Raw genomic sequence first — 14,220 nt, 5'->3', positions numbered from 1 at the left:
TTAAACGAATCGGAAAAAAAAATAACTTCTGCTAAGTTTGGGATGTTGAATAAGTTATACAGACTGTATGGAGTTTTGGACTTATCCAAGTATGCAAATAAAGAGATCGGTGTATAAAAGTTTTAGGTCTCGAAATAATTTCCGCGGATGAACGATGATGGAAGGCGGTGAACGGCCATATATACGGACTTTGGAGCAATTAACCCCTCATTTTCAGCCGAGAAACCAGCCCAAAAATATTTCCCAAAAATTCTAGAGAGTTCTCCAACCTTCCCTCCATTAAATTTCAACGCGAGTTAAGTAAAAGTCTCCGGATTCGGGTTCCGCCGGCATATAGTTATGATTATAATATTGTGTTGCGGTGCATTTGTGGCTTGGGAGTAAGGCAAGTATTGAAGATATCGCGGTATTAGCGGAAGTAAGGTATGAAGCTTTCTCTTTTGGTATCATTTAAGGTTTATTTGTGGAAATAAATTTACGGAATAATTATGTAGCGAATTCGTTTGTGGAGGAGTTGGAGAAAATATCATGTGGAGTATTTGATGGAATATTTTGGTAGTAATAAGGTTGTTGTTGTTTCTGTTGTTGTTATTACTTGTTGGTTGTTGGTACTGAGATTCGGGCTAGGCATATAAATAGGGGAGATGCTGTCCGAATTCGGCAGACCTTAAAAGGAATTTATTTAGAGACTTAAGATAAGAGTGTGACAATGAGCTTAATGATAATACAAATGGTTGCCCATGTAGATTATGAGATGACGAATGATCCTAAATAAACCGCGCGACAGGAAGCAAGTTGGAAAGTCGGAGAGTAAGATCCAAAGGTATGTTAAGGCAAGTCCCTTTCTTCTAAAGGCATGATTCATTTCTTATGAATCCAATAGGTGTTTTCCAAATGTCCCATGATCCCTTTATGTGAATCCATAAATGTTTTCCAAGAATATTCTTATTCTCAAAAGCTAGAAATTCATGATTCATAGAGTTCATGATTCAAAGGCATGACTTCTTTCTTGATAATCCATAAATATTTTCCAAAATGTCCCTATTTTTCGAGTCAAAGATTTATGATTCTATAAGCTTTTATGACCACAACAACGGACATGTCTTTTTTACAATATGAATGACGATGTTAAAGATGAGAATGTTTCTATGATGATGATGATTTTAATTCTAGAAATTCCAAAGCTTATGATGTTAATACTATTATGAGATTATTGAGATTATTTCATGATTTTCTCGATTTTATTCATTGTTATTGATCTCACCTTATAATAATTGTTCCTTCAAGGTGAGATATAGCGATAATGATAATTCCATAATGAAAAATTGGAGGCTACCGACCTTACGTCACTCTGAAGTATTTATAGCTTTTATTTGGCTCTCATGCATGCTTTACATATATATATATATATATATATATATATATATATATATATATATATATATATATATATATATATATATATATATATATATATATGTATGTATGTATGTATGTATGTATGTATGTATGTATGTATGTATTTTATGGTATAGTCGGCGGAGTATGCACCTATGTGCAATCAACGAAGTTGTATTACACACCGAGTGTACGTTACACCGAGTCGAAAGGGCCGGGTACGTTACACCGAGTCCCAAAAAGTACGGGTACGTTACACACCGAGTCTGAAAGGGGGTACGTTACACACCGAGTCCGAAAGATGTACGTTACACACCGAATCTGAAAGGCCGGGTACGTTATGATGATGATATTATATATATGTATGTAAGAAAAAGTTTTTTTTAAAAGCTGAGCATGCATAACATCCGCCTTATGAGGCATCCAGATGTACATGCTATCTCTCTTATTCCATGTTACCTTCCATATCTATATTATATTGTTATTCATGCCTTACATACTCAGTACATTATTCGTACGCGCGTCCTTCTTGTGGATTGCGTTTCATGCCACACGGTGTATACAAATGAGTAGAGGATATTAGTAGAAGATATTCCAAGCTTGGATTGACGAGCTCCATTTCCTTCGGAGTGTTTGCCGAGTCGAGTATCTATGTTATGGTATCTTGATTTATGTTAGAGACTTTGCATACGAGTCACGTATATAACATGTCGGTCTTGTAAGCGACTCGCGTGAGCCGATGTATCATTATGCATTATGTTACAAATTTCATATGATTACAGATTTTGCTTGATTTGAGAAAGACGAAAAGCATGTTTTTTAAAAGCTTTCATTATGCACTCATTTCATGGTTTAAGAGTCCAATAAGATTATGAGTATAATGAGAACCAGCGGGTTCGCTCCGCCCTAAGTAGGGGTCAGGTGCCCATTATGCCCTATCAAAAGTTGGGGTGTGACAAATTCACAGCCAAATTCTGGAAGTCCTTTCAAAAAGGATTGGGTACTCAAGTGAAACTTAGCACCGCATTTCACGCATAGACTGATAGACAAGCTGAACGCACTATTCAAATCTTAGAAGATATGTTGCGGGATTGTGCATTGAACTTTGGAGGTAATTGGGAAGATCATTTGCCACTTATTGAATTTGCATATAATAACAATTATCACGGCAGTATCCAGATGGCCCCGTATGAAGCCTTATATGGGAGAAAGTGTAGATTGCCCGTCGGATGGTTTGAAATAGGGGAAACACAGTTAATAGGCCCGGAATTGATCCAACAAGCAGTTGAAAAGATTAAGCTTATCCGAGACCGGCTGCTGACAGCCCAAAGCCGCCAAAAGTCTTATGCGGACAATCATCGATGGAATTTGAAATTTCAGGCCAATGATTGGGTATTTTTTAGAGTTTCGCCAATGAAAGGCATGAAAATTGATAATGTCCAAATCCACTCCTCAAAGAGAAAGTGTACACGGTCGTATGCAATATAATTTACCTAACTATGAGTCGGGGTTGATCCCACAGGGAACAATATACTAGGCGATTAAGAAAGTAAGGAACTTTCACTTACTAAGCTAAGCCAAACAATAGATAATATTTTGGTTTTTGAGAAAATTATAACTAATGCGGAAATGTAAACTAATAGAAAGCAAGTAAAATGATCAATAGGGATAATAGGAGATTACACTCAAGAAACGATCCAACGTATTTTATAATTTTACAACTAAGAACGAGGTTATGTTAATAGATAATTATTTCTAAATTTCATTGATAGTTTAACCAAATCAATGAATTTCACTTTAAGCTTTCTCAAGCCTTAAAGTGTGATATTAGGCACAATCAATATAATCCCAAGTGACTTTCCTCTCTCGAGCTCAAGTCATTAGATGAGGGTTATGCCTCAAATCCTTGTTAACTAATCTTTCCCAAATCGATTTTCCTTTCTCGAGCTCAAATCAACTTAAATGGCGAGTCCTAGGGTTAGCTAATCCCTTTGGAAACATTCAAAAATGAGATTAATTAAAGAAACAATAACCCACTTCATTAGGAATAAAATCATTCAATACATAAGCAAAACAAGAGTTTCAAACCAAACTTTAGTCAAGAATATTTTCATAAACAAGATTCAAGTAATGGAATAGAAAGCTACACACTTAGATAATCAATACATAGCAAGAAAAATAAGAAATGAGTAAAGGATTAAGAAATTTCTTATCAAGATCTTCAAATCTTCAATCCCCAAGTGTGGGTGCAAAAACCTAGCTCTCCAAGCTTGATGAAAATGACCAAAGATGACAATATTTTCTCTCTCATCTTCTTTTTATAGTCCCACAATTTCCCAATCAAAATTAGAACAAAATAGCCACTCATTTTCGGAATTTGCAGATCTGGCCCGTTTTTGCACTGGACATTTTTCGCAAAACTGTCCAGTTTGGCCTCTTTTTGACTCTATTTTCACTTGGTTTCTTCCGATGCTCTTCTCAATCATATAAACCTATAAAATGGAAGTAAATGACATTAAATGCACTATTTTCTCAATCAAAACATAGCAACAATCTAAGATTAAAGAAGAAATAAGTTGGTAAAATACCAACTTATCAATAATGAGATTTGGTAAAAAAGGCAAGTTCAATCCTCGATACATTGGACCCTACAAGATTGTATGCAAAGTGGGCCAAGTGGCTTATGAATTAGATTTACCCCCAGAGCTTAACTCAGTCCATCCGGTTTTCCATGTGTCATTGCTCCACAAATGCGTTGGCCACCAAAATAGTACCCACAAGTGATGTTCAAGTTACGGAGAAGCTGGCCTACGAAGAGGTACCCATTGCTATATTGGATAGGCAGGTGCGGAAAGTTAGAAACAAAGAGGCTTTGAGTCAAGGTTTTGTGGAGGAATGAAAATAGAGAGGAAATGACTTGGGAAGTAGAAGAAGCTATGAAATCCAAACATCCACATTTATTTCCACCCCTAGAGGAGACTCAAGATGAAACACCAGTGTTCCCAGGTATGAAATAATTTCCCTTATCGCTTTTGGGCCATGTGTGGCCATGCTTCTTATTGTTGATGTTGTAGCCCGGTGTGATAATATTATTATGGGTTGCTGTGACAGGATGGTAGTGCCAAATTACAGAGGAAACTCTGGTGAAATTTCTACAGAATCCCCGAGAATTTAACATTCGAAGACGAATGTTCTTGGGGGGGGGGGGGGGGGGGGGGAAGTAGTGTTACACCTCAAAAAATTTATGTCATTGAGTCGTAAATAGACTAGCGCAAGCTTAAGACGAACATGAAGCTCTCACGACTATAAAAGGATGATTAGCAACCTTAAAGTATATTCGATAAAATTTTTAAGTTATATGGCTTGGTGGAACTAGGGTCGTCAAAGGAAGCGAAGTATAAGTGGTGTTTGGGGAAGATTGCACAGTCATCGAGCTAACGGATATTTAGTAAGGCCATGAGGCTGAGTTGTAATGTTCATTAGATTGTTAAGGGAGTGTTAAACAAATGTCAAGAAGGTTATTAAGGATTCGAGATCAAACGAAACGACGAGGCTAAAGTCAGAAAAATGATGGATTGTACGGCCATATATACGGACCGTATAATTTATACAGCTCGTATATCAGACCGTAGAGCCCTTCCAGAGAGGGGTGTTAATCTGGAGGAGATGTACGGTCCATTATGCGGGCCATAATCAAAGTATAAATTATGATTTTGTAAGTAGTTGAAGAACTTAGATTAGAAGACCATTATATATGAACCCAAATATGTAGTTAATCGTATTATAATATGAGTATAATCTTGCTACGAAAATTTATTTTATATATGCACGGTTCCTTTTTATTTTTCTCATTTTCCACTTCTCCAACCTTCCTTAAACCTCTAGAACCCTCTTCATAACACACTAACACATATCCAAGAGGAAAATCAAGGATTAGACATCAAAAGTTGGTGGAATCAAGGGTGTGGATGCTTCCTAGGGTTGATAAAAATTAAGAATTTCTTTGGTATTGGAGTATTTTCATTCAAATATCACCTCTACATAATCAAAGGGTAAGGCTAGTTTTACAATTGTTTCATATTAGTGATGGTGTTGAGTAGTTGAAGAACTTGAATTAGAACCAAATATGGAATATGAACCCAAATATGCTAAAAATGGTAATGATAATGATGCTTTCATGATGCCGATATTTCCATGCTTATGATTTTATTGATGTTATTCTTCGTTGTTGTCACCTCATGATGTTAGTTCCTTCAAGGTGAGACATAGCGATGATGATGATGCCATAATGTAATCGGAAGCTTACGACCTTATGTCACTCCGATAAAGTCGTAGCTTCCATTTGGGCTCTTATGCATGCTACCTATATTATATATGTGTATGATATGTATATGTATATAGGGGACATAGGGAAAGGTGAGGCGCTATATACGCATGGCCACCTAATCAGTAAGCATATTATGATATCGTCCCGGACGCGGGATATATGGGTAAATGGATCGGGCCGTTCGTTTGACGGCAATATATTTATATATGATGACATATGCATCGGGCTGCACGTTTCGCAGCAATATATGATATGATGATGTTTATTTATAAGCTTGCATGCATGATTCCGCCTTAACAGGCAAGCAGTCACGGGTTATCTCTTTATCTTTTACTCTCTTGTTTCTTTATTATGTTACGATGCATGCCTTACATACTCAGTACATTGTTCGTACTGATGTCCTTTTCTTTTATGGATGTTGTGTTCATGCCCACAGGTAGACAGGGGGATGACCCAGATTCCTAGGAGCCGGATCAGCTTGCACAGGAGCACTTCCATATTCCAGAGGTGCAGTTTCTGATATATACTTTTGTGTACATACTTGGATATGGCAGGGTCCTGTCCCGTCCTCATGACCTCAGTGTTTCAGTTAGAGGCTCGTAGATACTCATGTGTGGGTAGTAGATGTTATGTGACCCGCATTGTATATCTTGTATATCATTCTTTTGCTACCGTGAGGGCTTATGTGCATATATATACATATGTTTTACCGAGTAGTTCATGATCAGTTCATAGTAAGCATTGTCTCGGAGATTATACGTGTACATGATTGGATGATAGTAGCATGACGAGTGGTGTTCGGTAGATAGCTCCGGGTACCCGTCATGGCCCTCTAGTTGAGTCGTGACAAAAATGACTAATTTATTTTTGATTTTGTTCCTTGTCCATTGTAAAACTAGAGGTAAGGTCTACATACATCCTATCCTCCCCAGACCTACTTGTGGAATTACACTGGGTATGTTGTTGTTGTTCCTTGTCCATTGTTTAATCTTCCTAGCAAATTTTTTTCTCTATTCTTCACAAGAGTGAAGACAAAGGTGTTCTCGCCGCTTCTTGGTTTTACGCCTTTAAAATTGGCCTTACTCTTTATTTCTATTAAAATGCAATAAATGTATTTTAGCTACTTGTTGATGAAGATGAGGGGCAAAAAAATCATTGGCGAGGAGTGGGAAAACGGTCAAACAATTAACTGAATGGCTTCAAAAACTTAAGGACAACACTGATTTCGCGGCATCTGACAACGTTAATGGCGAATGAGGTTAATGGAGTTCACGATGAAGATCATTTATAACATTTTACACGTTTTTGTGTGATAATATAGTATGATTTAGCTGAATTTTCACAAACTTGTATCGATGGATTTATTGCTGACATAGGTGATTTATTGCTAACAGATGAAAATGAAAAGGTCTTCAGATTTTGATTTTTTTTTTTTCTTTTGTTTAGCGATGTGTTTTTTTCTTATTGGTCTTGTTTTTCAGGTTGGCAGCGAGTGATATACAATCACCTTAGTTTGTTTGGAGATGCAAAATGTGTGTTCAATTGACACAGATTATCTTCACTTCACTTCGAGTATTCAATAGGAATAAGGTTAAGTTTAAATGTCTAAATAATAAATCCGGACCAGTCCAAGCGCAGCATATGCGTTCAGCTCTTTCCAAATGTACAAAATACAGTTGTTACATTAATCATCATATAATTGAAGGGATATGCATGAAAACTGAAGGCCAAAAATGACGTAGTTTTCTACTGAATGTCACTGATTCCTAGACCTATGTGATTATGCTGATTCCCAGGCACCAGCCATTCTCCTGTCTTTTCAAATTGGTCCCTTTGCATTTGGATTTACAATTGGCTCTAGTTTTAACTTCTACCATAGTTATTTATACACACGCAAACAAGTTTCTTCTCAAGAAAAAAGAATCGAAAATACACAACATTAATATTAGACATAATCATTCAAACTAAATAACTACGTAATAGGCTCTTTATTTTATTTTATTTTATGTGTCTTAATTGATCAGGCAAGAAAGCTATTTTCTTTTAATTCTTTCTAAATTTATTATAATTCTAATTAACTAAAGGTGTGTATGAATGTCGTTCTTATCGGGTCATCTCATAAGGGATGATAATTAGCCTGTTAACCCATTAGCTAGTCCTTCTCCTAAAACTCTGATACCAGCCACTATGAGTGTTGAAAAACAAGTATTTTCACTAGGCTAGAGACGACAAGGATTTTACATACAAAAAGATATATCTCTGCATTTTAGGGATTTTTAGATTGTGAAAACAAGGGAGATCATCGGTCTCGTGAGTATTACCAACGATCCGTAATTTCAGTCGGGTTGTTGCACACGTTCCACTTTCGCTATGGAGAACCCCATAAGTCTTCTAACTAGTATTTACGAATTAAATTTTACAATACCTTATTTGAGGTCGAGATAAAAAGAAAAATAAAACACATAAATTAAAATGGGGAGATAAGTCATTTTTGAAGTTGAGAAAATCTTTTCCTTAAAACTCCAAATAGTATCAAATGCCCTTTAACACTTACATATTATTCCTCCTCCTTCAAAATATTTGTCTCTCTTTGTTTCTTGTAGTTAAATTATTTGAATTTTATTAATTAATATTTTAAAATATCTTTTTGTATAGATATGAGAAGAATTGTAATTTATAACACTTTTTATATAACTTTCAAACATCTATATACATTATAATTTTAAAATAATAAATTGATCTGCTCTAATTTAACTTTGAAGATTCGAAATTAAATTCTCAAAAAAAGTGACATATATTTTAGGGGCGAGAGAGTCCTATGGTTTTGTTTTTGTCCCTTTAAATTAAATGTGATCTTACCTTCAAAAAGACAAAATAACATTGCATATATTGTAATTTCCTTTTTAATTGGTTTGACATTATCCTCATTTCAAGATTATCTACTGTGACCTACTAACAAACAAACAAAGCATGTATAAACAGACTATTTCGTCTTCTTTCCACAGTGTTATCAGAGAACGCGGCATCTCGTAGGTGCGTCCACCATCCTCTCCATTTTATTACGTGTCACTCCACCATTTTACAACACAATCGAGCATATTCAACCTAATAAAAAAATGTATATCAGCTTGATTATTATAACCAATTTGTTAGAATATTGAAGTTTAGAGTTGTTTTTTTTCCCTCATATCCAGTATTTGTTATTAGCAATGGAGCCTCGACTAATTCAGATTCGCATTGCGTAAGATTTTTTCTATATTCAAGGCTCGAGTTAAGACCTCTGAAAAAGAGTGAAGGGATCATATTCATCCCATCATAATCTTTATTGGTGAAGTTTAAAATTGTGCTAGTTTAAAACTTTATATTTTATCCTAAATTGACATTTTCAATCAATATCAATTTATTGTGTGTCTAAATTTCTTTTCTGTATCTTAGAGCATAATATGTTTTCTCTTTTTCAATTCGTTTAAACTAACATATTTTTATATATCAACAATTTTTGACAATTTTCTCTTTAACGGGATGCTTTTATAATTACATAAGATTTCATGATATGTTTATGACCACATATTCTGAGCGTAAGTTTGGTATGTGATAAATTTTCTTTTTATCTTTCTTAAACACGACCACTTATAAATCGAAATAGGGAGAATGTATTTTCCTTTTTCTTTTTTAAACTCCATACTAATCTAAGACCACTTATAAATTGAAATAGAGAGAATACATTATCTAGAAAAATATTTCTGTTCATTTTTGTATTAGTCTGTTATTATGCGTTCCACTCTGTTTGGCGGTATTTATTTATTAGTCCGATTAAAAGAACGACACATTTCGATATTTTCTTTGTGAAAAGTTTTTATTGACAAATAAATATTATGACGTGCTTTCAAAAAAAAATTTATAGCTACACAAAATATTATGACATGCATATTCAAAATTATAAATTTTAAAATTATTTTTCCTTAAACTTTGTATCGAGCTAAAGTATGTCAAATAAAACAAAGTTGAGGGAGTCTCTCCACCACTAAAACCCTATATAAATCCTTCCACTCTTCACTTCATCTCCCAAAAACATTCCCATCAAATTTCAATCACCAAAAACATGACAAAATCCACAAAAATCATCTCCTTTCTCATCACCCTCTTCATAATAACATCATTTTGTTCAACCCCATCAAAAGTTCTTGGAAGAAAAGTTGGGGGAAGAAGTCCAATCAAGGATGTGAAAACAAACAAAAAAATTCAAGAATTGGGTAAGTATTGTGTGGAAGAGTACAACCAGAGTTTAAGGAAGTACAATCACATAATGCAGAAGGACAATGTTGAGTTTTTGAGCTTTGCTGAGGTTGTTGAGGCAGAAACACAAGTTGTTTCTGGGATCAAATATTACCTTAAAATCTCTGCATTTACCTCGGGAACTCCGAAAATATTTGATGCTGAATTGGTGATAAAATCCTGGGAGAAAAAGAAGGAATTAGTTCACTTTTCACCTTTTCCTACTAATGATGATAATTAATTATGACGGTATTAGTAAAATAATGTTTTGTAAACTTGCTGAGTTGCTGTGGACTTAATCTAATTACGCCCTATTCCGTTTGTTTTTCTTTAAATTCTTGTAACCTTTTATTTGAATGTAGTATGTGTGGTGTAGAAACCAACAAGAGTAGTGATATAGCGGTAAGTACTTCTTATCTCTCACCACAGAAGTTTTGAGTTTGAGTCATGTGTATGTACAAAGTCACTTTTATATTATGAAGCTATTTAGCCTCTAATGTGGCACTTTTTGCGCGAATTCAGAATTGATCGATCATAATACAGGTACCGGACACTGAATATAAATGAAAGCAAGACTACTCGCGTGATTGAAATTTAGTTGATCTCGATCACGAATGAAAAAAAATAAAATAATAATGCAGTGTTAACAAGTATTCAATTCATTCACCAATAATATTGACATGTTAGGAAAAATAGACTCGTGGGGACATAAATACTTAGGCCTCATTTGTTTGCACTTATTGGAGGTTTGAATCTGAATGGTTCAGACCTTAAGCCATTAAGTGCATTTGTTTATATTAAGATCTAAGCACTTATTGGAGGTTTGAATCTGAATGGTTCAGACCTTAAGCCATTAAGTGCATTTGTTTATATTAAGATCTAAGCACTTATTGGGTCTGAATAAGTCTTAATCATTAATATCTTGAACAAAGTCTTAATATCATTCAGAGGTATTTTTGTATGGAACTTTTTTATCACCAGCTCCAACCCCAACCCCAACCCTCCATCTCAACCCCACCCCCACCCGCTCTCCACTCCAACCCTACGCTACCTTCCACCCACCCTCCACTACAACCCACCACCAACCCCAATCCCACCCTACACCACCTAGCCCCACTACCCCCATTTCCCACCACCAACCCCACCCCCACCATCAACCCCTACGCCACACCACCCATCCCCACTCCCCACTACCCTCATCTCCCACCACCAACCCCACCCCCACTCCCCGCCAACCCCACCACCAACCCTACCCCCACCCCCACTACCTCCCACCCTTCACCCCAACCACCCACCCACCCTCCATGCCCACTCACCACCCACCACAACTACAAAACATCTCCACCTTTACTAGTGAGCATAAATGTTTCTTTTTTTTTTTAATCAAATAATTTTTTTTTATTAAATTTGTATTTATTTTCTACTATTTAGTTACTTTTTAATTTGAATTGTATATTTATTATGTTTAAATAAATACATTATGCATATTCAGATATTGAAAAACAAACAGTCTTAATCATTTAGTAAAGTACCTAGAGACAACATTTTAATGATTCAATGTGCATTCGATTCGGACGTCTTAATCTTAATGAAAACAAATCTAATGATGTTCTTAAGGAATTTAACTATTTAAATGCATGACTTTGTCCTTGGAATTCTTTGAGTTTTACAAAGCCTAATGAATTTTAAGACTTGAATCTACAGAACTTGAATGACCAATTTACTGCATGACTTTGTCCTTGGAATTCTTTGAGAATTTTACAAAGCCTAATGACATCCAAATTTAGTAAGACTTGAATCTACAGAACTTGAATGACCCCAAGAATGATTTTGAGGGGAAGACCAGAAGTAAACTGTTAGGCAAATCTCATTAACTGTGACTTTTAGAAGATAACAAAAGGCAGGTAGTTATAAAACCTTTAGATAATTTGTTTGGTTCCATTCCTTAATCTTCATCCCTTTGCTGTTACCTCCAAGGACAAATAGATCTAGATATATAAAACCTTCACTTAGAATTGAATTGGATGTCTAAAAAGTCCTGGTATATTCAGTGTCGCAAGCGTAACAACCCAAAGGTAACGCTTAATATAATGTAACAATGTGGATTTTGTTCGCACAATAATTTGTTCTTCGAACTAAATTTCACATGACTCATCACTGCACGGACTTATTTGAAGATTAACTGTGTATCACCACATCAACCAACTATTATAGCCACCAAAAAGGTAAAAGTAATTAACTAGTCCGTAGAGGGCAAAGACGCTAATTCGAATCCCACATCATCACTCCATCATTTTCATCGCCGAACCATTGAATCTAATAGCAGTTATTGGTTTATAATTAACAAATCACAAATATTTTTAATATGGTATGATATTATTCGTTTGGGATAAAATCCACATGATTTTTTTGGTAGGATCTCACACCATTAAAAGTATCACACCTTATATGTAATGTCTTTTTTTTCTTCAGCAACCAATATGAGCATACCCAATAAACTAATGGTAGAATGGTGGCAAAGCGGTGGATTCGTGATGTTAGTATGAGGTGGATGTGTGGTGGAGCTGCGGTCGTCGCTGAAGTCCATGAAGGACTTGTTGCTGTACACGGCAATCAAACTCATGTAGAATTAATGGGATCTCTTATTTCGAATAGGAGAATAACGGGTAGCTTAACTTTAAATATGAAATCAAATTTTTAGGCCAAGTAAATTATTACTTTATCTAAACAGGAAAAATATTCTAAGGTAATTCCATGTAAAGGGTGATGGAAAAGTTTCATAGCAAATTTTCAATATGAGAAAAACACTTTGTTGAAAGTGCGAGTACTACACCAAACCAAGAGAGAAAAATCTCTAACAAGAGAATTGTTTTCTTGTTCCATTTATTGAAAATCTCTGACAAGAGAATTGATTTGTTGTTCCATTTATCGTGAGTTGGAATCTTTTGAGAAAAAAAATTCAGCACAATATTATTGATCCTATTTGTTCGTGAGTTCCGTTGATCAAGATGTTGATATAAAATTAAGATCGGTCTCGACGTGGATTTTCCGTAATATTGAGGAAATTTGGAGTTACGACTCTTGACACCAGGTTTGTCTTGAAACCCATTTTGAGGTATAAATAAATTTTAAACACAAGTAGATTTATCATGATTATTTTTTGTCTTTTGCTCATGTTATGAACATTGTGCAATCCTATAAATAAAAGGAATGGAAAACTAACTAAGAACTAGGGAGTGTTTGATACGGAGGAAAATATTTTCCAGGAAATACTTTTTAATTCCTTCATATTTTTTCTCTAGGAAAACAAATTTTTTAAAATAAAAAAGATGACTTCACCAGTGAAAGTAGAAAAAATAAGTTTTATAAATAGCATTTTAAGTTCATTGCTGAAAGTTTTTATTGAAGCTGCAGTAAATTGCTTTTACAACCAAAAGAACTGATTTATTATGATATACAACTATCATCACATCCTTGAGCACAAATGCCAAACAAACGACCATGAAACTGATAACTGAAGCACCTAAACTTAGTTGCTTTCTTTTATATGAAGTAGGATTCAGAACGATAAAGTCACTTAATTATATTCTTAATCTTACAAGTTAACACACAAAATTGGTCAATTAGCGTAGCACTTTTTCACAGACGTATAACCCTTACGACAATTCGTACACTTTCTCGGGCCTATTACATTTTTGCAATCTGCATTAGTTTTGCAACGGTCGAAACAACGCACATCTCGAAGTACAATCTGCTCAATTACTTGTACAGCTTCTTCTAATAAAGGTAGATCTCGCAAAGCCATCACTTGAGTGTTTGAGGACCAAAAAGAATCAACTGCATGACATGATTAATCAAATTATTAGTACATATAATACAGATACATAATTATATTTTACTAAGAATTACTTACCAGCCAGTGAAACAAGGAGAATGCAAAAGAAGAAAGAGAGCTTGTTAGCCATGTTAACAGAGTGCATTTTCTTGCTTGATGTAAGGTCACATATATATATGGCTTTCAAATTGTTTAAATATAAAAATATCTCTCATGAAACATATATTATTCACTGCTAGTGTCCCATATTATATGTTCACTCTCTCTCTCCTGGCTGCTAAAAATGCATAGATATCCAAAGATGACTCACTTATATTATTGAGTAACTTAAATGTTTAATACAAATATAGTACTAGTAGCCCTTGTTGTTAGCCCCAGTTGTTAG

The 14,220-nt window shown here is 34.9% G+C and overlaps 1 protein-coding gene and 1 long non-coding RNA gene across 2 annotated transcripts; one reads left to right on the top strand and one right to left on the bottom strand.

Annotated features, from left to right (window-relative positions):
* The first annotated feature begins 9,827 nt into the window (after positions 1-9,827).
* LOC132039247 (cysteine proteinase inhibitor B-like) lies at positions 9,828-10,241 on the top strand. Its single transcript, XM_059429777.1, has one exon. The coding sequence runs from the start codon at positions 9,828-9,830 to the stop codon at positions 10,239-10,241; it is 414 nt and encodes a 137-aa protein (XP_059285760.1).
* Positions 10,242-13,409: 3,168 nt separating this feature from the next.
* On the bottom strand, positions 13,410-14,220 carry LOC132039746 (uncharacterized). Its single transcript, XR_009410461.1, has 2 exons — positions 13,914-14,220; positions 13,410-13,837 (listed from the first exon to the last, which is right to left on the bottom strand). It is a non-coding gene; the product is annotated as an uncharacterized LOC132039746 (long non-coding RNA).

Source organism: Lycium ferocissimum, chromosome 12 (genome assembly GCF_029784015.1).
Source record: "Lycium ferocissimum isolate CSIRO_LF1 chromosome 12, AGI_CSIRO_Lferr_CH_V1, whole genome shotgun sequence".
Classification (NCBI taxonomy): domain Eukaryota; kingdom Viridiplantae; phylum Streptophyta; class Magnoliopsida; order Solanales; family Solanaceae; genus Lycium; species Lycium ferocissimum.
Note: the sequence above shows the minus strand (reverse complement) of the source record. Positions and strands in the feature narration are given on the sequence as shown.